This window comes from Globicephala melas, chromosome 13 (genome assembly GCF_963455315.2).
Source record: "Globicephala melas chromosome 13, mGloMel1.2, whole genome shotgun sequence".
Taxonomy (NCBI): domain Eukaryota; kingdom Metazoa; phylum Chordata; class Mammalia; order Artiodactyla; family Delphinidae; genus Globicephala; species Globicephala melas.
The window spans coordinates 64,315,606-64,340,321 of record NC_083326.1 but is presented as its reverse complement, the minus strand read 5'-3'; the positions used below and the strand labels follow the sequence as shown (position 1 = coordinate 64,340,321).

Sequence of the window (24,716 nt, the reverse complement as noted above, 5' to 3'; positions counted from 1 at the left end):
CTGAGCACCTCCTCAAAGTTCTCCACGCGGCGGCCAGAAATCTGCCTGTCCCTCGTTTGTCCTTTCATCTAGTCACAGCGACGTCTGTGTGCCGGGAGCAGCGGGGATGCGGCTTTTAGCGGGACAGATGGCCCCTGGCCCTCCAGCAGATCACAGCCGGACAAGAAGATGGAGTCCCAGCTCATTCCACTGAGCCCTTGTGTGTCCGCAGTCTCCGCGTGCGCGCGCGCGCGCGTGTGTGTGTGATGGGGAGGGGTGGTCATTGATGCAGGTGGGAGGGGGCTTCCACAAGCGAGTCACCATCCAGAGGCCTTCCCTGCACCCCTGCTCTTCACGGTGGGTAAGGATGCTGGGAGGTGCCCAGGGGAGGGGCAGGGAGTAGGAGGGGTTCCAAAGGCAGTCAGCAACTCCGTCTCAGAGCCCACGCCAAAGCCCCATCCGGTTCCCTGGACAACCCCTCTGCAGGTCTGGAAACTTGAGCTCCTCAGGGAAGCCCCACCCTAGCCAGGTCCTGTGCGGATGCCCTCTCACAGAGCCCTGGGTGCAGTCTCTCTCTTCCACTGTTGGTCAGCTCAGGGGGCACCTAGTAGGTGCCAAACATACAAGAGACATGGACTAACTACTGGCTGAATGAATGAATGAAGTTAGCCATGACACGGCAGGACGAGGACAGGGCCAGGGATGAGCCTGCAGGCCCTGCCATTCCTGGGCAGGAGGGCCACCCGACTCCCGCTCTGAGGAGACCCTGGTGGGGGGGCTGTGCTGGGGAGCAGAGCTCTGCAGGCACTCGAGGGGGTTTGGCTCATGCTGGTTTGGCCAAGTCTCAGAGCTCTCCAGGGAGGTCCTGTCCTTGGTCTCTGGCAGGTGTGGTCTGGTTAAGGTGGCACAGCACACACTGGCCTGGACACTGGGCATGTGATAGAGCAAGGCCACCATGCCTGTGGGAGCAGGCGGCCTCAGGCAGGAGGTCACATGGCCCAGCTGTGCAAATACTCTGTTAAATGTGGATCCCTCCAGGTGGGCCCCAGGTCATATCCCTCCCCACTCCCACACCCCAGCAGACTTCCTGTGCCCAGGGCTCTGTTACCACTGATGCACCCCATGCATTGTCTCCAGCCCGGGGTGCTCCTCCGAGCCCCAGCAGCCAACTCCGCATGTCCTGCTACCTGTGTCCAAATCCAGGTGCATGACTATTCTCCCACCCCTGATCGCCTGCCAGTGAAATGTACCTCCATCCACTGTCCCTTTACCCTCACTTCTCCGGCCCCCACACTGCCTTAGCCTAAGTTAGCTGGCACCACCTTTGGCCTGGCCTGGCCTGCCTGGGGGAGGGGTCTGTCTCCCCACCCACTGGCAGCAGATCTGGCCATGTGACTTGCCTGGCCCAGTGAAATGTGAACAGAACTGACACAAGTGACTCCAGCCAGAAGATTCAGGAGCCAGCACCTGGTTGGCGGTTCTCTGATAGTGGAAGTGGGTGACACATTGAAGCCTTGCCAGCAAATAACCTGCGACACCGTGTAGGTGAGCCACTGTTCGGGGCCCGTGCTCCTGGCTTCTGGCTCCTGGCTTGGGCGTTGGTCCTGGAACGCTGTCGCTCAGTTCGTCAGGAAAGCCCCAGAGCTCCTGGCTCCATCAGGTCCTCTACTTCAAGGCCGTCACCATATCTGTTTGCGAGTTACTGCTTCCTTTCTGGGCTGCATGAGGTGGGGGACATTGCTGTGGCCTACCTTCTGACCCATTACTAGGTAGCAGGCGGAGGGCCTCCAAAGACGACCACACCCGATTCCCTGGAACCTGTGAATATGTTACCTTACTTGGCAAAAGGCACTTTGTAGATGTAATTAGGGCTACAGACTTTACAGTAGGGAGGTTGTCATGGATTATCTGGGTGGGGCCAACGTAATCACTTGAGCCCTTAAAAGCAGAGAATTTTCTCCAGCTCAAGTAAGAGATGCAGCAGGAGGGGCGGTCAGAGAGCCTCGAAGCAGAAGGACTCAGATGTGCCGTTACTGGCTTTGAAGATGAAGGGGCCTCAGTCGTTCAGCTGCAAGGAACTGAATTCTGCCAGCAGCTTGAATGAGCTCAGAAGTGGGTTCCTCCCTATTTGACCTGGAGACGCCTTGACTTCGGCCGTGAGACCTGAAGAAGACGACCAGTCACTTTGTACTAGATTGTGACCCACAGAAACTGAGATAATAAACGTGTTGTTTTAAGCTGCTCGATTTGTGGTAATTTGTTCTAGGAGCAATAGAACATTAACACCCCGGCATCCCCAGGGGCTCTATAATCACCTGCTGAACAACAGCGCACACACACCGGGAGCCCTTGGCCCCCAAAATCTTCTCCCCCTCCCCTCCAGCTGGGGAGGCAGGTCAGCAGAGGTGGAGATGGGGCAGTTGCCAGAGAGAAGCTGGGAGAACACACAGAGGGCTCCCAGAGTGCTGACACCTGCCTTCCAGAAAGCTCCGCGTTTACCGGACCCACAGGCCTTCAGTCCCATCCTTCAACACTCCTGCCTCCAAAGGAACCCCAGCTGGGCCTGTCCTCAGGAAGCCAGCTCCAGGTGACTTCTCCATGAGACCTCGCCTGACCCCGACTCAGAGAGTTCTCGCTCCCCAGAGAACCTACTGCTTGCCGCTTCTGCTGATTTGGCGGTTACTGCTTCCTACTGAAAGCCAGACAAATTCTTTATGATACAACAATGATCAATTGTTTTTTTGACCTAAGTGCCAAGGTAGTGCAATGGGGAAAAGATGGTCTTTTCAACAAACAGTGCCAGCACCACTGGACATCCATTAAAAGTAAATGAATAAGGGAATTCCCTGGTGGTCCAGTGATTGGGACTCGGCGCTTTCACTGGGCCCGGGTTCAATCCCTGGTCGGGAAACTGAGATCCTGCAAGCCACGCAGTGCAGCTTAAAAAAAAAATGGTGGACACTAGATGACTGTGGATGTGGTGATCAGTTTTTAGATACAACACAATCCATGAAAGAATTCATAAGCTGAACTTCTTTAAAATTAAAAACATCTGGGGACTTCCCTGGTGGTCCAGTGGTTGAGACTTCGCCTTACAATGCAGGGGGTGCGGGTTCCATCTCTGGTCCAGGAACTAAGATCGCACATGCCTCCAGGCCAAGAAACCAAAACATAAAACAGAAGCAATATTGTAACAAATTCAATAAAGACTTTAAAAATGGGCTTCTCTGGTGGTGCAGTGGTTAAGAATCTGCCTGCCAATGCAGGGGACATGGGTTTGAGCCCTGGTCCAGGAGGATCCCACATGCCACGGGGCAACTAAGTCCGTGCACCACAACTACTGAGCCTGCGCTCCGCAGCAAGAGAAGCCACGGCAATGAGAGGCCAGTGCACCGCAACGAAGAGTAGCCCTCGCTCACAGCAACTAGAGAAAACCCGCACACAGCAACGAAGACCCCATGCAGCCAAAAATAAATAAAATAAATTAATTTAAAAAGGAAAGAGTTTAATATATATATACAGGGACTTCCCTGGTGGCGCAGTGGTTAAGAATCCACCTGCCAATGCAGGGGACACGGGTTCGAGCCCTGGTCCAGGAGGATCCCAGATGCCATGGGGCAACTCAGCCCGCGAGCCACAACTACTGAAGCCCGCGTGCCTAGAGCCCGTGCTCCACAACAAAAGAAGCCATCTCAATGAGAAGCCTGTGCACCGCAACAAAGAGTAGCCCCCGCTCGCCACAACTAGAGGAAGCCTGCATGCAGCAATGAACACCCCATGCAACCAAAAATAAATAAATAAATTTATTAAAATATATATATACATTTTATAAATAAATAATAAAAACGGCTGCTCTGTGGAAGGCACTGTCAAGAAAATGAAAAGGCAAACCACAGACTGGGAGAAAATATCTGCAAAAGATGCATCTGATCAAAGACTGTTATCCAAAATATATAAAGAACCCTTAAAACTCAACAATAAGAAAACAAACAACTTGATTTTTAAAAACAGCCAGTTTTTTTTTTAATTAATTAATTAATTTATTGGCTGCATTGGGTCTTCGTTGCTGTGCACGGGCTTTCTCTATTTGCGGCAAGCGAGGGCTACTCTTTGTTGCAGTGTGCGGGCTTCTCATTGAGGTGGCTTCTCTTTGCTGCCGAGCACAGGCTCTAGGCACACAGGCTGCAGTAGTTGTGGCACGCGGGCTCAGTGGCTTGCAGATTCTAGTAGTAGTTGTGGCACACAGGCTTAGTTGCTCCACGGCATGTGGGATCTTCCCGGACCAGGGCGCGAACCCGTGTCCCCTGCATTGGCAGGTGGATTCTTAACCACTGCACCACCAGGGAAGTCCCAAAACACTTTTAACAGACACTCACCAAAGAAGATATATACAGATGGCAAATTAGCATACAAAAAGATGTTCCATGTTTGTCATCTGGGAAGTGCAAATTACAACAAAATACCACCACACACTTATTAGAATGGCCAAAATCACTGACAACACCAAATGTTGTGAGGATGTGGAGCAACAGGAACTCTCATTCAGTGCTGATGGGAATTAAAATGGTATAGCCACTTTGGAAGAGAGTTTGGCAGGTTCTTACAAAACTAAACATACTCTTACCCTACGATCCAGCAATCATGCTTCTTGTATTTACCCAAAGGAGGTGAAAATGTATGTCCACACAAAAACCTGCACATGGATGTATATAGCAGCTTTATTCACAATTGGCAAAAGCAACCAAAATGTCCTTCAGTAGGTGAATAAACTTTGGGACATTCAGACAATGGAATTTTACTCAGTGCAAAAAGAACTATTAAGCAATGGAAAGACATGGAAGAAACTTAAACGCATATTACTAAGTGAAAGAAGCCAGTCTGAAAAGGCTACATACTCTATGATTCCAACCATATGACATTCCGGAGAAAACAAAATTGTAGAGACCATAGAAAGATAAGTGGTCACCAGGCGCTGGGCAGGGGCAGGAAAGGGATGACCATGTAGAACAGAGAGGATTTTTAGGGCAGGGAAAATACTCTGCATGATACTATCATGGTGCATAATGTCATCATACATTTGTCCAAACCCATAGCATGTAAAACTACAGGAGTGCACCCTAATGTAAACCGTGGACTTTGGGTGTGATAATGACGTGTCAATGTAGGGTCGTGGATTGTAACAAACGTCCCACTCTGGTGGGGGACGTTGATAATAGGAGGCTGTGTGAGTGTGGGAGAGGGGGCATATGGGAAATCTCTGTACTTTTCTCTCAATTTTGCTGTGAAATTAAAACTACTCTAAAAAATATCTTTTAAAAATAGTGGGCAAAAGACTTGAACAGAGTCTTCACAAAAGAAGATACGTGAATGGTCATATTAGCACACGAAGAGATGCTCAGCATTATTAGCCATCAGGGAAATACCTCAATAAAACCACAAGACGCCACTACACACTCAGTGGAATGGCTAGATTAAGAAGAGTGACATTGCCAAATGCTGACGAGGATTTGGAACATCCAGAAGTCTCATCAATTGCCAGCAGGAATGTAAAACAGTATATGCACTTTGGAAAACAGTTTCTGCTACGGTTAAACATACATTCATTATTTTTTTTTAACATCTTTATTGGAGTATAATTGCTTTACAACGGTGTGTTAGTTTCCGCTTTATAACAAAGTGATACGTTCATTATTAAACTCAGCAATTCATTTACCCCAAAGAAATGAAAGCATACATCTACACAACTTGTGCAGGGATGTTCATAACAGTTTTATTCATCATGGCTAACAATTAGAAACAGGGCTTCCCTGGTGGCTCAGTGGTTAAGAATCCGCCTGCCAATACAGAGGACATGGGTTCGAGCCCTGGACTGGAAAGATCCCACATGCCGCGGAATAGCTAAGCCCGTGTGCTACAACTACTGAGCCTGCGCTCTAGAGCCCGCATACCACAACTACTGAAGCCCGCGTGCCTAGAGCCCGTGCTTCGCAACAGGAGAAGCTGCCGCAATGAGAAGTCGGCGCACCATGGCAAAAAGTAGCCCCCACTTGCTGAAACTAGAGAAAGCCTGTGCGCAGCAACGAAGGCCCAATGCAGCCAAAAATAAATAAATAAAATAAATAAATGTATTTTTTAAAAAAACAACAACCAATTAGAAACAGCCAAATGTCCACCTGCAGGGAAATGGGTTAACAGATGATGGTATATCCATACAGTGGAATACTATTCAGCCATACAAAGGGATATATGCTAATACATGCAACAACACGCATGAACCTCAAAAACTTTATCTGGAGCAAAGCCAGACACGAATGCATACATATGGTATGAAATTATATCAAATTCTGAAAAAGAAATCTGACCTGTAGTGACAGAAGGCAGGTCCGCGGTTGCCTAGGGCCTGGGGTCGGGCAGAGTATTGATTGCAAAGGGGCACAATGGAACTTTGGAGATGATGTGACCGGTCTACCTTGATGGTGGTGGTGGTTCATGGATATGTACACCTGTCAAAACTTATCAAACGTAAACTTAACATGGATACATTTTATTGTATGTAAATTATACCTCAATAAAATTGATTTTTAGCAATCAATTCCTCAGAAAATCCTTCCCTGACCACTCCCCTCTCAAACACCCCTTGGTATACACACCCTTCAGAAGCTGTATTTTCTTCCACTTCATTTCCCCAAGTTTGTTTTGTTTTGTTTTAAGATTTTTTTGATGTAGACCTTTTTTAAAGTCTTTATTGAATTTGTTACAATAGGGCTTTCCTGGTGGTGCAGTGGTTAAGAATCTGCCTGCCAATGCAGGGGACACGGGTTTGAGCCCTGGTCCAGGAGGATTCCACATGCCGCGGAGCAGCTGAGCCCATGCGCCACAACTGAGCCTGCGCTCTAGAGCCTGTGAGCCACAACTGCTGAGCCCACGTGCCACAACTACTGAAGCCCGCGCGCCTACAGCCTGTGCTCCGCAAGGAGAAGCCACCGCAATGAGAAGCCCACGCACTACAATGAAGAGTAGCCCCCGCTCACCGCAGCTAGAACCGCTAGCCTGCTCGCCACAATGAAGACCCAAAAATAAATAAATAAATAAAGCAAGCCAAAAATAAATAAATAAATAAAAATTTAAAAATTTGTTACAATATTTATTCTGTTTCATGTTTTGATTTTTTGGCTGCGAGGCATGTGGGATCTTAGCTCCCCATGCAGGGATCAAACACGCACCCCCTGAATTGGAAGGCGAAGTCTTAACCACTGGACTGCCAGGAAAGTCCGCCCAAGTTTGTAATTGTGTTTTTATTGGTTTCCTGTTAACTGCCTCCAGACAGGGAGCACCGAGAGGTCCCAGACCCCATCTGTCCGGCTCACCACTGATGGCTGAATACCAGGCCTGCACACAGTAGGTGCTCAACAAACACCCATTAAACAAGGGGATGCAGGGCTAGTGAATGGAGAGGGCCCGAGGGAAGAGCAGCAGCCGGCTGGGCCCCAGCCAAACCTGCTGAGCTAGAGTTCTGTGGACCGGATGACCTCCGGCCTGTCCATGCGGGGCCCTGGCTCCACCCCGGGGAAGTTGAGTCTGTGCAATTCCTCTGAGATGTCCATGAAGCTCTTCCCTCTGGTCTCAGGGAGGAAGAAGCCAGTGTAGACGGCCCCACAGACACAGACACAGAGGAAAGGAACATAGAGGAAGTGGGACAAGCCCTCCTGTGGGTTAAGAGACCCAAGCTCTGGTGTGGCCCATTCAGCCCCCACATGGAAGGCCCCACCACAGGTCCTGATGAGGGACTCGACCCTCTTGGCTCAGATAAGCCCCATCCCCTTCAGTCTCACACCTCCTGGATGGAGCCTCCCCTGGGGTTCTCATGCTGACAAGGACAAAACCTACGGCAGGGCCCCCGGGAGGGAGGGGCGGGAAGGCCTACCACGATGAAGGGGAACCCCAGCCCGACTAGGAAGAGCATGGTCCACATGAGCATCCCGCAGACCATGTAGGCAGCAGGCCGGGCCATCTGGTCAAACAGCTCTGTGGCCAGGATCCCGGTCACTCCGGCTGGAAGGAGGAGTGGGGACAGGAGGCTGCCAGCCAGGGCTCCCTGGCCGGCCTTCCCCCCACCTTGCCCCAGACAAGAAAGTGGGGCCCTTCCAGCGCTCCTCCAGCCATTCCCTCCCAGAAGCCTGTACAGTGGGGGGAGGGCACACCCAAGCATCCTTCACCCAGACATCCGTGCTCCTTCAGCCAGGCCCAAAGACAGGAGCTCTTCCCACTCACCAGGGCCAATGCCAAAGCTGAGGATGAAGGCAAAGACGCAGGACATGGCCAGGTAGGGCATCCAGGGGAGGGAGCTCTGCGGCAGAGGGGCGGGGGTGAGGTGGTGGTGAGGGGAGGTCAGGCGGGGCCCAGCCGCCCGGCCCTCATCCACGCCCTGCTACCTGCAGGCACAGGGCCGACGCCCCGCCCTCATCTACGCCCAGCTACCTGCAGGCACAGGGCCGCTGTGAAGACGCTCCCCCAGCAGGTCATCAGGCCGTACCCCACCATCAGCAGCATCCGTCGGCCCACCCTCTCGATCACCACACACTGCAAAGGAAAGGAGCCCTCACTGATTCACTGGTGTGGGCCACGGTCGCGGTCCCCTCGGTTTGCGGGCCAGCAGTGGGGAGGGGCCTCATGAGGAAGCCCGGCAAACTAGATGCTCGATAAGTGCTTGCTAACTCGCCGTATTTTAACATAGCGACCTGAAGTGGAAGTGGCTTAGCGCTGAGGCCTGCGGTCCCCGGAGGGCCAGCACCCCCAAGGGTCCGCCGCAGGGCTGGGGGATGAGGTGTCATCCCGGAGGCAGACTCACGCTGAGCAGCGTCGCCAGCAGCTCGCAGCCCCCGGTCCCGATGGCGGCGTACTGGACCTTCTCCGGAGGAATCCGCGCCTGGCTGAACACTGCCGACGCGTACGCGTACACCTGCCGCGGGGGAGGGGGGGAGGGGCGAGAGGCCGAGGCGCACCGGCCCTCCCCGCCGGCCCTTCCCCCTCCCCTCTCCCCCCAACCCCGGCCTGGCCCGGACTGCTCACCGTGTCGTTCCCGCACAGCTCCATGGCCCCGCCCAGCACCACCAGGCTCGTCACCTGCCTCCGCAGCGCGCAGTCCCGGAACAGCTCCCACGGGCGCCGCGCGCGCCGGCCCTCGCAGGCGGCGCGCTCCCGCTCCAACTCGGCCAGCTCCTCGGCCAGGTCCGCGGGGCCCCGCAGCCGCTGCAGCGCTGGGGGAGGAGGCAGGGCAGAGGACGCTGAGCTCCCCTCCCCCAGGCCCTCTGTGACCCCCACAGTGAGCTGCCCACGCCCACCTCCTTTCGCCTTCCCAGGGTCCCCTTGGTCTGATGGGGATGATCAGTTCACAGCACCACGGAGCAGAAAGGGCTTTAGAAACTCGGGGTTGTGCGGGGGCATCACACAGGACACAACTGTGGCCGATCTCCACTGCAGTCTCAGTTCACCCCTCCCTGGGCCATGGGATTTGGTAGCTGCTCCCACTAAAGAGGCATGTATACACCCGCCCCTTGGTGCTGGGTTCGGCCCTGCGACTCGCTCCGGCCCCTAGAATTAGGCTGTAGGAGGGCGTGCCGCGTGTTCCAATACAGCCTCAAGAGACCTGCTGGTTTCTGTTTGGTCTTCTGTCATCATCATAAAAACTTGCGGTGGGGCTGGCCCACTGGTCCCAGGAAAAAGCAGAGATGGCCCAGCTGGGACCGTCCTAGATCAGCCAATGCCCAGCTGACCTACACCAGTGACAGAGCCTCCAGCCAGACCTAACCTTCATCAGCCAACCCGAGAACTCAGAAGCTTGGGCTAAGTAATCATTTCCTTGGTCTCCCGCGGAGGTGCGACTGTTAGGCAGCAAGAAAAAAAACGGACTAAAAAAACCCCTGGTATGGGAGTAGGTGACGCCATAACTAGGACCTATGACATGCAGTGTTGGTTCCTAACCAGGCAGAGGACGGTGAGGAGGCTGGAAGAATGAAAGCCCGTGTAACGTGCAAGAAACAAAACAGGTCTAATGAACTTCTGGACTTGGGCAAAGAGATCTCCAAGCGTCGAAAGCATGAGCTAGCTGCCTTTACCTGAGTATTCTGAGCTGATTGTAAGGAAAATGAGCTCAAAAAGACCTTCAGAGGGAACACAATTTAATCCAATTTAACTTATTTCAGAGCTTGCTAGGTTAGTTAAATAAAAAAGAAAAAGAAATCTGTTTTTCATCTCTAGCTTCTCCATCTAGCAGAGTCCTAAGTTAAATCACAGCCTGAGAGCAAAGACTAGATCCAGAGCAAGGCCAGTGAGCCCTGGGCTGAGGGTAAAGATCAAATCAAGGGTATGGCTTCCTGCAGTGCCTCATGGACCCTCCGGGCTGGAAAAACGGGCATTACAGAGGCTTAAGGGTATTGGTCCTCCGCAGCTCGACATGCCCTAGATTCCAGTAATTAGGTTGCAAGAGAGAAGCATGTCTCGACAAGAATTGTGGGCGTGACTTTCTGGCACATAAATCAAATGCACAGAAAGTTCACATCATTTTGGGGGAAAGTTGTATTGACAGAAGCTCTGCCGGCCTGGATGAAAAGACACCAAGACGGTTTGAAATGTAAAGGCTTCTGTGCCCCAGTTTTCTATAGGTACATTTTCCAGGGCCCTCTTCAGGTGTCAAGGAAGGTGATAGAAAAGGAAGGCGATAATGTCAGGAGGCTCACAGTCTGATCTTAAATCTACCCCGAACAGCTGAAGAGTCTTGACTAAGTCCCTGTCTTCCTTTAGGCATTTCTAATCTGTACCACGAGGGTGCTGAAGAAAATGATCCCTAAGGCCCTTTCTAGTCCTGACAGTCTATGATTCTATATGTCACAGCCTGGACTCCACTGAATAACATAATCGCTGTTTAACACTGAATTGTCTTGTGGAGTCATATTACAGTTAAATGACTCCAAAGTGCTACCGTGACACCCAGATTCTCAGTGGCCTGGGGAGCCCCTCCCTGGGGGCAGAGCCAGGGCTTCATGCAGGAGCACTCTCCATCCCAGGGCAGGGGAGGCTGGCAGCGTTTCCCCAGGGGCACTCAGCATTGCTGTGGATCGGCAACTGCTTTCTGCCTCCTTGCCGCCTCTTTTTTGAAAAACAGTTTTTCACCAGTGTCTGCTGAGTGCGCGCGAGGTGGAAGACTTCTGTTTATCTCTTGGGTCTTTGGCTCAAGAAAAGGCATATATAGATTTGACATGATCTTAAGACCCTGGACTTCAAGCCTGATGCCATGATTGGGTGAGACTTGGTGGGGGTGGGGGGTGTTTCCGGATAGCACTGAGCATGTTCCTGCTCAGGGCAGGGACATGAATAATAACTGTGGCCATGGCAAGCTGGGAAGAATACATTAGTGGGCCCTGGTCTTCGCCCCTTGCCACATGAGTGGAGATGCCATGGATTTTCCTATCTCTGGACTTTGGGTTCAGTGACGTGACTCTCCTTGGCTAATGGGAGGTCAGTGGGCAGGAAGGGACCAAAGGTTTGGAAAGTGCTTGTGCAGTTGGATCTGCCTTCCGGGCTAGTCTGTCAGTACCAAGAGTGCAAGGAGCAGTGTGTGCAGCAGAGCTGAACTGCTCCAGCTCAGACCAGCCTCAACTGGCCAGCCCCAGCTGACCCCGACACCATGAGCCAGCCCAACGTGAAGGACTGTGTGCTTTAAGCCAGAGATTTGGGGATTGTTCCTTTGGCATCATTATCGTGGCCATAGCTAACAGGGAAGACCATCAGCCCAGCTGGCATTGGGCCCTTGAGGTCTTACTCAGTGTTTCTTCATCTTGCACGTCAGGCAGGGGGCAGGTGGCGCTCCTTCTCTGCACCACCCTGGGGGTTCCCAGATGGCAGGTGCTGGGTCTGTTCCATCCCACTGCCTTGGCGCTTAGGACAGCCCCTTGATAAAGAGCTCTGAAGGGATGGATGGATCATGAAATTGAGGCACAAAGAGAGGGATAGCTTTTCCTGAATAAATGCGACCCAGGAAATAAGGACCCACATGCTCTGGCCAGATGTGCCCCATGGTCAAGGGTGGTCTGGGGGCCCGAGGTCAGGGACTCACCTGCCAGACAGGCCTCGGAGTCTCCACAGTCAATGAGGAGGTAGCGTGGGCTCTCGGGGAGCAGGGGCAGGGAGGCCAGCTGGAGCACCCCAGGCACCAGGCAGCTGGCCAGCAGCAGGGGCCAGGCCTGCGGGCCACCCAGGAGCTCCCTGGGGAGATAGAGGAGAGGCTGGGCCAGGTGCCTCCTTGTCAGAGCTCTGTCCCCTACCGGCCCCCCCTGAGGGCAGAGGGTTTGCATTACCCTGTGCCTCTTCCCAACCAGCTCTGGGTCTGGACACCCAGGTAGGGACCCACGATAGGACAGGGTCATAGCCCCACCTCATCCCTGGCAACTCCTCTCCCCAGGGCTCTTCCCAGGGCACAGGGCTCTGCCCTCACCTCCCTTTTCTGGGATAAACAGGACACGCTCCCTTTAAAAGCCCAAACCTGCACCCTCTCCTCTTTGCTCCCTGATCCGGAGAGGCGAGAAGAGGGTGACTCACACCAAGTGTGTCTGACTGACACCACACTGGCCAGATGCACATGGACAGGGTTTCAACGACTTCATACAAGGAAGCAACGTCTTAATCCACTTGGGTGGGTAGGGGAGAAATTTTGGTGAAGAAGGGCTTTCCCTGGCATCCCTCCAACCTCTCAGTGCACGTGGGGTGGGGGGGCGGCACTTACCTGAGTCCAACCACCTGACCCATCACGACCCCCAGGGCGGCGAAGATGGCTGAGGTCATGGCCACAGCCCCTCGGAGCTCCTTGGGTGCGCTCTCCCCCAGGTACATGGGCTGGACGTTCATGCTCACACCTGGACATGAGCACAGCAGCCGTCAGCCACAGGCTGGACTCCGCAATGCTTGGGCCCGCCTCTCCCCGCCACCCCCGCCCGCCCCCACCGCGGCCTTGGCACCACCAGCCCATCATCTACAGGCACTGAGTGCTGCTCCCTCAGCCCAAGCGCTCTGAGGGGTTCCTCTCCACCTGATATAGGGCCAGCAGGATTCCGGTCAACTCCCAGTACTTCTGAGAGAGAAGCCCTATCACCGGGAGGAGTGTGAGGGGCTCAGAGGGAGCAGATGCCCACCAGCGGCCCCGGCTCTCACCTCTCACGTCAACTACCACCGCATGTTCTCCCCCATCTTGCCTTCCCTGGGGACGCACCTCGCACCCAGGCAGCCAGTGGGAAAATGGAACTGGATGGCGCCCCCACTGCCCACCCCAGAGGGTGACAGCCGGCAGAAGCTAGGAGGCCGCAGTACTGGGGCACCATCCACCTGGGAACACGTCAGGGAATGCTGCTCCACCCCCTCCCTGACATGGGATCAGGAAACAGCCCTCAACAAGGTCCTGCCCCTCTCTGAGCACTGGGTGGGGGGAGCTGGGAGGAAGGGGGGTACACTGATTGCCAGAAGCTCTCCCATGGAGGTACACCCACTCTTCCTACAGACAATTAGGGAGGGATTCCTTCTGTGCCAGGTACTCAGGGCACAAAGTTTGACCTGGTCCTTCTTCCCTGAAATGCGGGCTGTTCTGAGTGACTCACTTCTAAGTAGACTGTGGCAAAACTGATGGTGTATGACTTCTGAGATTAGGCCATAAAATGCACTGGGACTGTGTCCTTGCACACACATGTGGGCTTCCTCTCTCCCATCACTTCCTCTGGAGGAAACCAGCCGCCATGCTATGAGAACACTCAAGCAGCCCTACAGGGAGACCCATAAGCTGAGGAGCCCGGGCCTCCTGCAAACAGCACGCGAGGGCGCCATCTCAGAAGCAAGTCCTCCAGCCCCAGCCAAACCTCAGGTGACTGCAGCCCTGCCTGACAGCTTGATCACAGCCTCCTGAGAGGCCCCAAGCCAGGACCACCCAGCTAAGACACTCATGGTTCCTAACCCAGAGAAACCATGAGTTAATAAATGTTGCTGGTGTTAAGCCACTAAATTGTGCAGTACTTTGTTTCACAGGAATAGATAACTAACTAATGAAGACATCGGCACCTGGCTGTATAAACAGTAGGAGTCAAGGGGGATTGTTGATGGGCACCCCTAAAAGCCCAGGTGGACACGCTCAAAATTCTGCTCCCTCCCGTGACAAGCCCCAGAGCCTGAGGGGTCCCTAAAAGGCTACTCTGCTTCTGTAGGGAAGATCAGAGAGCCCGTCCTAGATGGCTTTTCATCTTGACTGCCAGGAAGCTCCCAGCTTAGAGGACTTCTGTTGGTTTAAGTTTGGGGATGTTTGCCCTCCCATCCCTTACAACTTTTCCATTTTTCTAGATCCACTTTAAGTACCTAGTTATATGACCCTTTTAAGATAAATCATATCTAATCATTCTGCAAAAAAAAAATAATAATAATGGTGGGCATGAAAGGAAAACAAATCAATGAATGAAGGGAATAAAGAGGATACAGGAAAGTGTAGGAACAGAGGCAGGAGGGGATCCACACACACTCACACTGTACCTGCGCTGACGCCCACGAGCAGCCGTCCCAGCATGATCATCTCAAAGGAGCCTGCTCTGCGGCTGAAGCCAAACAGGGTCGCTGCAGCCACCACGAAGATGTTATTCACCAGCAGGGACTTCTTCCTTGGGGAAGCCAAACACAGGCGAGAGAGGTGGGTTCAGTCCTGAGGACCACCCCTGGGGACCCTTCTCTGAAGCTGCAGCCAGCCCTGATCAGACCTGTGTGTGCATGAGGGGACTGAGTCAGGAGTGTAAGCTACACGAACAGAAATGGCGCTGGCCACTGTAGCTGGGGTCACTTGTGGGATGCCCCCAGGGGCCTACTCCCACTCCCCTCCTCCAATATGCCCCAAATTACTCTCCTTTCTGCCTCCGCCACGGCTTGAAGTGACAGAACTCGTATGGCTTTATCCCTACAGATTGAGCATTGCTCTCCTCAAACTCCTCTGTAAAGCGAAGGGCCTAACATCTGATTTCTCAGACTCAAGGAAACCCTAGGGAGGAAGAACAGGGGCTTCCGGAGTGAGGGAGGGGACAGCTGGGGAGCCAAGTGCATTGCAGAGTCACTGTTCAGAGCCTTCAGGATGGCTGGGTGGTCTCTGCCAGGCTGGTTCAACAGGACAGACGGCAAAACAGGAAGGGGTACTGGGCATGTCAGCAGCGCCACACGATGAGGCGTCAGCTCTGGGCTCCTGACACCGCGCTCAGAGGCGCCGTCATGCAGGTCACCCAAGAGAGGCCACAGGAGGTCATATGGCGCATGTACTGACAAGGAAATGAGCCACAGGAAGCCGCTGGCCTGCTCCAAACCAACAGCACAGGGGTGAAAGATGGGCCAAAGCTCAGATCCCCTGGCCTAGAGAATGGAGAATGACCGTGGATTATAACTTGATCCTGTGGTAACTCCAGTTGTGACTTATAAGCCACATACGGCTTCCTCACTGATATAAATTAATACAGTACTTCCAAGACTTTCCTGGTGGTCCAGTGGTTAAGACTCCACGCTTCCAATGCAGGGGGCACGGGTTCAGTCCCTGGTTGGGGAAGTTCTGCATGCCAATGCCGCACAGTGCAGCCAAAAACAAATAAACAAAAAAACACAGTACATCCATTGTAGCTATTCATCCGGCGAATGCATTTTGCTGCATTTCAATACACAGACGACAGCAGAAACACTTTACGTCCACCGGCAGGGAGAGTACTGCACCTTTACCGACCTCCTTAGGGACATGGCAGCTCTCCAGCTCTGGGCCACACCTGCTCCATGGGGAGCTGCCCGCCTCAGGCATCTTGCTGGCCTGCTGCTTTGATGCCTTTATGCTGAAAGGACCTGGGGAAGAGGAAGCGGCAAGTGCACCCGACGTCATGGTAACGTACAAGCATGACAGAGTGGGAGCCGCCACACCAGTGGAGCTCCTGACGTCCGAGGGCACATTTCCTCCAAAGTGCGGGATGGCTTGCTGCCCTTCCTCTAAGAAGGGTGGACAAATCTCAGATGGCTTCTTTCTACTTTGGAGGCAGCCTGTCCCACAGTGAGTGTCGTGATCTGACACCTACACTGGATATTCGCAAACCTGGAAGCTGTGAGTGGAGTATGCCCTAGTGGGTCCAAACCAGCTGCCAGAGGCTCCGCCCCTCGACCCTCTAGACCTGGGAGATTGTGGTGCTCAAAGTGCCCCCAAGGAGAATCACAGTGCAAGACCTAGGATTCTGGAGTAAAGCCACTACTTCAGTGAATTACTACCCCCTTAATCAGAAATAACTCCTGGCTGGTCAGTAGGCCCTAGTAGAGAATAAACACCAGAATGGGGTGTTTGGCTATTGTTTTAGCCAGCTGAGTCCTGGTTTTCTGTTACTTGCCGTTGATACTTCTGCTAAATACACAAACATGTTATCTGTGCAATTTTGCTTCCAACAAAGGAGGTTACATCAGTGGAAGCGGAAGGATGGGTGCCCACGGAACTCAGTATCGCGTTAGGAACCCCGTCATTCAGAAGTAGATGACCTCAGAGGGTAAGAGCCTGCCGAAGGACCCACACCATCAGGACTGCCCTGCTCACTCAAGCATGAAGATTGGGGTCACGCCGATGGGCAAACAGCCTCAGGCCGGTGGAAGTGCTGACCCAAGACAGGAGCAGAAAACCTGAGGATGGACGTTCCCGAGGCAGGTTTTGGAGTGACCAGCTCCAAAACCCAGGAGCAGACCCTCTACCTATGTTTCCAGGTTCTGGATCATACGCTTTAAACTAAATTCATCCACTAGTTTCCTTTTCTTTGACTAGTTTCCCCTACACTTTCTTCTTTCTTCTTCCCATGAGGTGTCTTGAGGACAGTTAAGTTTACCATTAAGTGTGTAGTGTGCAGAATATCAACACGTTAACGGCAGGGCTGGCAGATTGGTCGTCACGTGGAAACTCTGCACTCAGGGAGGACACCTCCGTTGTGTCATCCCTGGTGGCTGTGACGAGGCAGTGCCCTGGGTGGTCTCAGTAAGGACTGAACCAACTAACGTGAGGAGGGGCACATGGGGAGCTGAATATATGGGTGAAAGGTGCTGACACGTGCTGGGTGGCCAGCCAAGGGGGGGACCATGAGAGCCGCTTGTTTTCCCGCCCGGCCTTGCTTCTCTCCTGCTGTCTCATGGGTGTAGGCGTGTGACCCAAGGTGGGCCAGGAACAACCCGTCTCCCTTGATTCTGAGAGTGAGTGAAGATGCTGGAGGTGGAACAAGGCTGGAGCTGATGCGCTGAAGGCATCTCCCAGGAGGAAAGCCCAGGCTAGGGTGGTCTTGCATCCTGCCCTCCCCAGGCCTGGCTTTTGACCACTTCCTTTTGTCCTATGAGCTGCCCCAGTATCCTTTGCGTTATCACAGTTTTCCATTCAGTCTGTCAGAGTCTGTCTCTCTTGTTTGCGACCCAAGATCTGCATCAGTTGGATACAAAGGGGGGCACTGGGGAGAAAACACCTGTTCACAGTCAGACAACATGTGTTGTATTGGCAGCCATGGGTCCTCCCTCCCTCCCGGCATGGGACTCTTCCCTCTGCCACATCTGCTGGGAAACGTGAGTCACCCGGTGAAACTGCAGGCAGAGCGGGAGGCTGGTGAGGAGTTGACTCAGGCCTGGGCCTGCCGGGCATCCTGCCCACACCCGGGGTGCCCCTCATTGAAGGGCATTTGGGGGTCCACGGGAAGCACTTACCTCCCCAGTGTGATGGCCAAGGGGCCAGCAAGCAGTGCTCCCAGAAGGCCCCCCACGGGGTACAGAGACACGATGAGGGACCACACAAGCAGGACCAGATGGTCGGGCAGCGGCCGGTCAGTTCGCATCCGCCACGTCTCATTGGTGAATTCTTGAATGTACTGTGGACAGAGATGCCACTCAGCCCCCCTGGGGGTGGGGGCTCCCTCCCCACAACAGGCCTTCTCCCCACAGGCCCTGCCTCTGCAGAGCAGGCAAGTCTCCCCAGCAATCCTAGTCCCTTCGGGGCAGGACCGAACTCACCCAACTGCAGGGCACTGTGCCGTCTCTTTCAAACACAGTGTCTCCTGGAGCTCAGAGCTGGCCAGTCTCTATGTGCCCCTCTGAGTCCACTATCAGCACCCCTCCCCCACTTTTGGCCTGGGAAGCCACCTGCATGGGCCACATCAGCAGGCTCCCTTGATGACCAGCTTTCTGATGGACTTGGCCATCAGTGAGCATCAGCAGAGCAACAGAGGAGGCAGGAGGGGTGTTTGTCCCCAGGGCTCCGTCACTGGGGGCACCTCAGGATCGCTGCAACGCCTGACCAAAAGACCCAGATACCCTCCTCTTGGTCAGAGATGAATGTCAGCGTCTGGCTGGTCTTAGTCCTCCCAACAGGACGTGAGGGAGGACGTGAGGATGACCAGGGGGTGTAGGTGAGCAGGCCAGCTCAGGGTAATGGCTGTTAGCCTGGTGCCTGCCAGGTCCCTCTGGGGGAAGGACCTGTCTGGGGGAGCTGGGACCAGGGCCAGCCTCCCCTGACCTTGGCTTGAAATCCTCAAGGGTGACCATTCAAGGGGGTAGGGGAAGCCTCAGAAGCCAAGGAAGTCTCATTTGCAGGACCCAGTGATGGCCCATGGGAAGCAAGGCCTGAGAGCGTCCTGCTGTGGGCAGATCCCTCTCCAGCGTGCAGGTTTGCACTGAAGTGGACACTCGCATGCTTTTTGAATAAACAAATAAAAAAGCGAATGGAGCTCAGACCCCCCTTTCTAAACCCTTCATTTCATCCTCTTTTAAGGGACTGGGCAGCTATAGTTGTTTCTGCCCAGAATGTACTCCCGTCCCCAACTTCTAAGCACCAACACGCTTTGAGGGAAATTCTTTCCCCTTGACAATTACACCCCCCTACACAGTTGGTCACCTGACCCAGGCCTGGCCAATCAAAGTGCTCCACCCTCCTGACCACATGATTGGTCTAGTGGGCATATGATCCAAACCAGCCAATCAGAGGGCATGTGATCCAAACCAGCCAATCAAACTCTTCCCCAACCTTTCTGCTGGAACTAACAGGGAGGACTTCTGTTTGGGGGTTCCCAGTCCAGGACAGGAAGTGAGTCTGGTGACAGCTGCTCTCTTGCACTGGGTGGAGGATGATGCCCTGCAGGGATAGGAGAGCCCCAGTTCCATCCTGGGACCTGTTTCCTGCAGCCCCACCTCCTTCACAGCTATGTGACAGGACACTTGCCCTTCTCACTTAGGTGGGATAGAGGTGGCTTCTATCAATGGGGCCGAGAGATTCATCCTTTCCACAGGCATTTACTGAACATCGGCACAGACCAGGACAGAGTCAGGTGCTGGGGACTCAAAGATGACTTGGACACTGAGAGGAGACCAGCAGGAGGCTGAGACCAAGGGCTGGGGAGGGAGGGTGACTCCAGCTGTGGGGGCTGCTAAAGGACGGCTTCAGGGAGGTGATGGCATTTGGGTGGCTCTTGAAGGGCTTCTTGCAGGTGGGGCAGAGAGGGCTTCCCATCAGAAGGAGTCTTCAAGGAAGGGCTGGGTGCATTTGGGGAACTGCGTTTAACCTGCTTTGATAGCGGAGTTGGGGGAACGAAGGTGGAAGACAGGTGGACAGGTTCTAATCCCAGGAGGCCTTGGACTTCAGATGGATGAGTCTGTCCTTATTCCTGTAGGCACTGGGGAGCCACAGAATGTTTCTGGGCAGGGGAGTGGTTTGATCAAATTTGCGAGGATCTAGAAGGGGGAGGTCAAAGGCAGTGAGGCCAGTGATACAGGCAGGAGAGACGGGGTCTGAACTGGGATTGTGGAAGAGACCCGAGGAGAAATGGCTGGAAGCCAGAGGCAGTTAGGAAGGACTTGGTGTCCAAGAGGGAGGGAAGAGTCAGGGCGGACCCCAGTCACTGGGTGGATGGTGGAGTCATCTACTGATATCAGGGACTCAGGAGAACTTGCCAGTTTCAGGGGAGGATGCAGAGCTGGGTTTGAAATCGCAGGGCCTGTGGAGCATCGCAGTGGAGGTGGACGTGTGGGAGAAAGCGCCACCAAGTGGCTGCTGGCCTGAAGATCCGCTGCAGGCAGCGGCTGGCCCTGGCCCAGCACCCACTGGGATGGTGACGGTGCGCATGGAGGGTACATACCGAAGTCGGGGCATTGATGATGGAGAGGTTGTAGCCAAATTGAAAAGTCCCACCAATGCCAGCCACACAGATGGTCAGCAGCAGGACCCTGCCCTGGAACTGAGGAGAGAGGAGAGGACACAGAGTGCCTGACTACAGCCTCCACCAATCCCAGCACTGCAATCTATCTGAACCAGGCAATGATGGCTCCACTTTGCAGATGAAGACGCTGAGGCAGAGACGAGTTGCCTAGTTAATATGGCTGGCAGGTAGCAGAGGCACCCCTAGCCTTCTGCTCTGAGTCCAGGATCTCACTGCCCCTTCACCCCTGACAGCATTTTCCTGAGATGGACAGCCATTCCCGGCCCTCCTTGCCGGGCTGCCCCTGGGCATGCCTGCTGTGACTCAGGGGACAATGCCTTGAGCTGGGGCCCCACAGGCGTGAAGCTCTGCCTCTGGCAGGACAGGAGTCCCCGAGCTACATTGACGCGCCCCAGTGAAACTCTCTCAATAGAGTGGCTGGGCCTCCCTCTCTTCCCTCCCAGCCTGTTCTGCCAGGAGGCTAAGAGGAGGGGCCACACGGACCTACATGTGTGGGGGCCTGGGGGGGGGCACATGGAGCAGCAGAGAGCAGCCTGGGTCGCAGTGCCAGCTCTGCCCTTCCTCCCTCATCTTCCCTAAGGGGCTTCCTCGCTGGCCCTGGTGACGATAATGGCTACCTTCAGGCTGGGGGACAGCCAATGCGCATGTGCACTACACACACCTGGTACAACAAAGGGCAGCTTTTCATCCTCATGCAGCACCCTTAGAGATGGAGGGAGAACTCCCCAAGGCACCCAGCTCAGCGCCCTGATGCCCCATCATTAGATTGGTATCTTCTTCGGGGGATTCAGTCTTGTTTATAATTTTTCTCTTACAATTTTTAATTACAAAATAACCTGCTCATTAAATTTTTTGAAAATCCAGTGTACGCTAACAGTTCTCCACTCTCCCAAAGAGCAGTGAACTGCTTCCCTCAGATATTTTCTGAGACATTCACAAAGTGGTTAACTATACAAAAATCAAATTGTTGATCTTTTCCTAGTAACTCTATACTACCTTTCTTGCTCGGGCAAATTGTCCCTCAAATATAAAGCACTGTGTCATATTTATTACTTTTTTAATTCTTAAATACAAGTTTCAAGTCAGAAGGATGTTTGGCTAAGGGCTTCCTGAAGAATCTCCGGAACCTGAAGACTACTTACTCATTCATCCGTCAAATACCAAGTGCCTGTCCCAGCCAGGAACTGAGCTGGGAGGCACACACAGTGCGGCGGGGTGTGGGGTGGGGAACGACAGACCTGCTTTCACCGTATTGTGAGAACATGGCCTGGGGGTGGGGAGGTAGAGGCTCTGAGGGCAGGTTCCTGCCAGAGATCTTGCCACAGGTCTGCAGGCAGGTCTATGACAGGCACCCTGGCTGCCCGCAAGTTCCTACAAGGTCTAAGTAACTTCCTCCCAAGCCTGAAGCCATAGGGGGAAGCCAGGTGAGAACCCAGGAGTCCCGTCTCAGTCTCACTGGAGTCACTGGAAGCACCCTGCTGGGCTGCCCGGAGGTGAGAGTTCCACTAAGAGAGCAGATCTGCAGGAAGCAGCAAGTCACGCACTGCCTGATGAGAACTGAGCCCACGTGACAGGGGTGCCGGCAGGTCTCCAAGACTTCATTCCATGAGATCGTGCATGGAGATTGCCTAGTCCTCTGACTGGTCATGGAAAGCATTCAGACATTAGCTATGGTGGTGATTATTAAGTCAGTGAATAAAGATTTCTTGCCTCCCTACTGTGGGCAATAAATCTACTGTTCTAGGTGCTGGGGATATAGTAGCGAACAAAAGAGACGAAATCCGTGACTATTCCAGCGGGGGAAGACAGGCAGTAACAAATAAACAAGGAAAATACATAGTAAGTCAGCTGTGCGATGTAGACAGAAAGCAGGCGAAGGGGAGAGGGGCGTGTCTGGGAAAGGTGGTCAGGGAATACGCCATGAGAAGGGGGCCTCCGCACAAAGACTTGAAGGAGGTGAGGGGAAGCGCCATGCAGATCAGCGCCGGTTGGCGGGGTAAACCCTGAGGCGGGGTGGTGAGCGTTATAGGCTTGCTCTTCCCGCTGCCCCGCCCCCTCGGTGCAGCAGGACGGGAGGACGGAGTTTAGAACCAGCGTGGAGGAGATGAAGGTTGGGGAGAGAAGTGAAGGTGGGAAACAGGCCCAGGACGGGATGAGGCGGCCAGGACTGCAGTGCCCAGGGGCTGCTGCTGCTGGGGGCGTGTCCGGCCCATACGAGGACCAGAGGGATGCTAGCCTGGGACGCGGCCGGTGCGCAGGTCCCGTGCGCAGTGCGCACACTGCGCCCCAGCCCAACACTGCGCGTGAACACCTGCTCTTGTTCGTCTGGGCCGAGCACCTAGCTCCACTGTGCACACTCAGATACTTCTGTACACTGGACGCGTTCGTTGAGCCTTCCCAAGTGCACGCCAGTCCGCAATCCCTCATCCGATAAGCCTGGGCCGGCAGGTCTCGGAATTCAGACGTTTGCGAAAAGCGGATCGGCGTGGAAGAGGGAGGCGCATGCGTAGTGGGCACTTGCGAAGACTCGCTCAAAGCTTACCTTAGCCAGAGCGCGCGGCCAAGACACGTGCGCAGGCGCACAGGGCGTTAAGGGTGTGGGGGGCTGGGGTCCCGCGAGCGGGTCACCTGAGTCCGAGGCTGTAACGGCGGCTCGTGTTCATCCTCCATCCCTCCCTTTCTGCAGCTCTGAAGGTGAAAAGCCACTGACTCCTTACTCGGCCGAGCCTGTGGCCCATCTCCGCAGACCGGAAGGGGGCTCAGGTCCGAAGTCATCACGGCCAGCCCCTGCATCTGCCTTCGCCTGTCGTGGCCGGCGGCTCTGATCAGCGCGCTCCAGACTCGCACGAAATCCCGGCCCTGGCCCCTAGTCCCCTCGTCTCCTCCCCCGCTGCCGCCTCCGGAGTGACTCTCAGCCCGTCACTGCTGCGCTCCCCTTTGGACCTCCGCCGCCGTCCCTTCCGGCCCCTCTGCCCGGCCTCCTCTCACCCCAATCAGGCGCCCCTGCCCGCCTGCGGGAGGCCCCTGTCCCCAGGCACTATAAGGGCCGAGCCCTTGATTCCGCACAGGCATCCCCACTCTCCTCCAGTACAGGTGTCCCCGCCCTTTCCCCCCAGGGGAGGGACAGGATTAGGAGGGCCAAAAGGCAGACCCACAAGTCTGGAGAGCTCTCATCCGTCTGTCCTGGCAGAGCCAGTGACTTGGAAGGCGGGTGGGAGACCCAGTCTCGGGTTGCAGCCCGGGGATCCATTCCGTGAGAGGCCAGCCCGGCCTATGCGACAAGATTAGTCCGGCCCAGTGGACCTTGTGAGATGAGGAACCACCGGGTCCACTGGGCAGGATTAATCTTTTATTTCTCAGGGCTTCTCAGGTCCTTCATGAATCCAGGAGTTGGATTAAGGCCAAATCGAAACCAGTTGCCAAAGATGCTATTTTTGGTCATAGAAACATAGACCTGAAAGTGACCCTAGGAAGTCATCTGAGCGAAGACTGTGATAGGACATACACCAGAAGGGATACTGTTTTATTTTTGCTGCCCTGAACTTGTAAAAGTTTCTAAAAAACATCATGCATTTTTTAAGGAAAAATATCAATACAATAAATAAAATATTAGCAGTTGCTAAGTGCATGCCTTTCTGCATCTCTGCATCAATTGACATGATCCACTGCTGTGATAATACCCTCTTCGCTCCCTCCCCGCCGCCCCCCCCTCCATGGACACCTCGCTGGAGTCAGCCCCCCAATGCGTGGGCTCCCCAGCCACTAATTATTATCCTTAAGCAAGGGAGCTTGAGGTTTCTCTTTGGCAAACATTAATCAGGAGTTTAACCTTGAGTGTGTGACAGTCAAGGTTGTGAGTGTTTGTGGCTGCCCAGTGCTGATGGCTAATCCTCTCAACGTCCCTGAGGCTCCACAAGGTGGAGTCTGTGTCCGCAGCACCCCTGCAGCCCTGCTGGAAGTCGGGGCTGGGCTTTCAGATCTCCAAGTCCAGCGCAGACCCTACGGGATGGGGCTGTCAAACCACGCCTGAGTCAGGGGAGCATGGAAAGACAACCCCCACGCGTGCCGACTCCTCCTCCGGGGAGCTTCCCGCGTGGATTCCCACCCAGTCTCGGATTCCCACCCAGTCTTGGTTTCCCCGGTGAGAAGGCAGAGGTGGGGGTGTTACCAAATCTTGGCTCCCTGTCCACTGATGCCGAATAGAAATAAGGAGACAGAGTTTGGAGGAAATAGAACAGAGTAGCTTTATTCCTTTTGCCAGGCAAGAGGGGAAGACAGTAGGCTAGTGCCTCAAGAACTGTGTCCCCCTCCTCGGGGAATCGGAGAAGATTTTATATGTGGGGCTCGCAGTCCCGGGTATATGATAAGGATCAAAAGTAGTGAAGGTCTTGCATTTCTTTTCTTCTGCAAATTCATGGCCAAAGCTGGCATCAGGCGGCTCAGCAACCAGGTCTGGCGTCCCTGAAGTTATCGGCT

General features: G+C 54.2%; 1 protein-coding gene across 14 annotated transcripts; it reads right to left on the bottom strand.

Moving 5' to 3' along the window:
• Window positions 1-23,230, bottom strand: SLC2A11 (solute carrier family 2 member 11). Of its 14 annotated transcripts, none has more exons than XR_009566360.1 (13): window positions 22,869-23,229; window positions 20,160-20,258; window positions 17,740-17,900; window positions 14,539-14,663; window positions 12,758-12,887; window positions 12,092-12,240; window positions 9,049-9,236; window positions 8,828-8,938; window positions 8,458-8,559; window positions 8,251-8,326; window positions 7,477-7,596; window positions 6,342-6,491; window positions 1-3,128 (listed from the first exon to the last, which is right to left on the bottom strand). XR_009566360.1 is itself a non-coding variant. In XM_060310209.2 (13 exons), the coding sequence occupies exons 1-13, from the start codon at window positions 23,031-23,033 to the stop codon at window positions 6,486-6,488; spliced, it is 1,560 nt and encodes a 519-aa protein (XP_060166192.1). In that variant the 5' UTR covers window positions 23,034-23,222; the 3' UTR covers window positions 4,680-6,485. The 14 variants fall into 14 exon arrangements, 11 of the variants coding, with proteins under 11 accessions (XP_060166197.1, XP_060166192.1, XP_060166190.1 ...); XR_009566359.1 differs by lacking the exon at window positions 1-3,128 and adding an exon at window positions 4,680-5,813 and having other exon boundaries at window positions 22,869-23,228; XM_060310209.2 differs by lacking the exon at window positions 1-3,128 and adding an exon at window positions 7,904-8,031 and having other exon boundaries at window positions 4,680-6,491; window positions 22,869-23,222.
• Window positions 23,231-24,716: the final 1,486 nt, after the last annotated feature.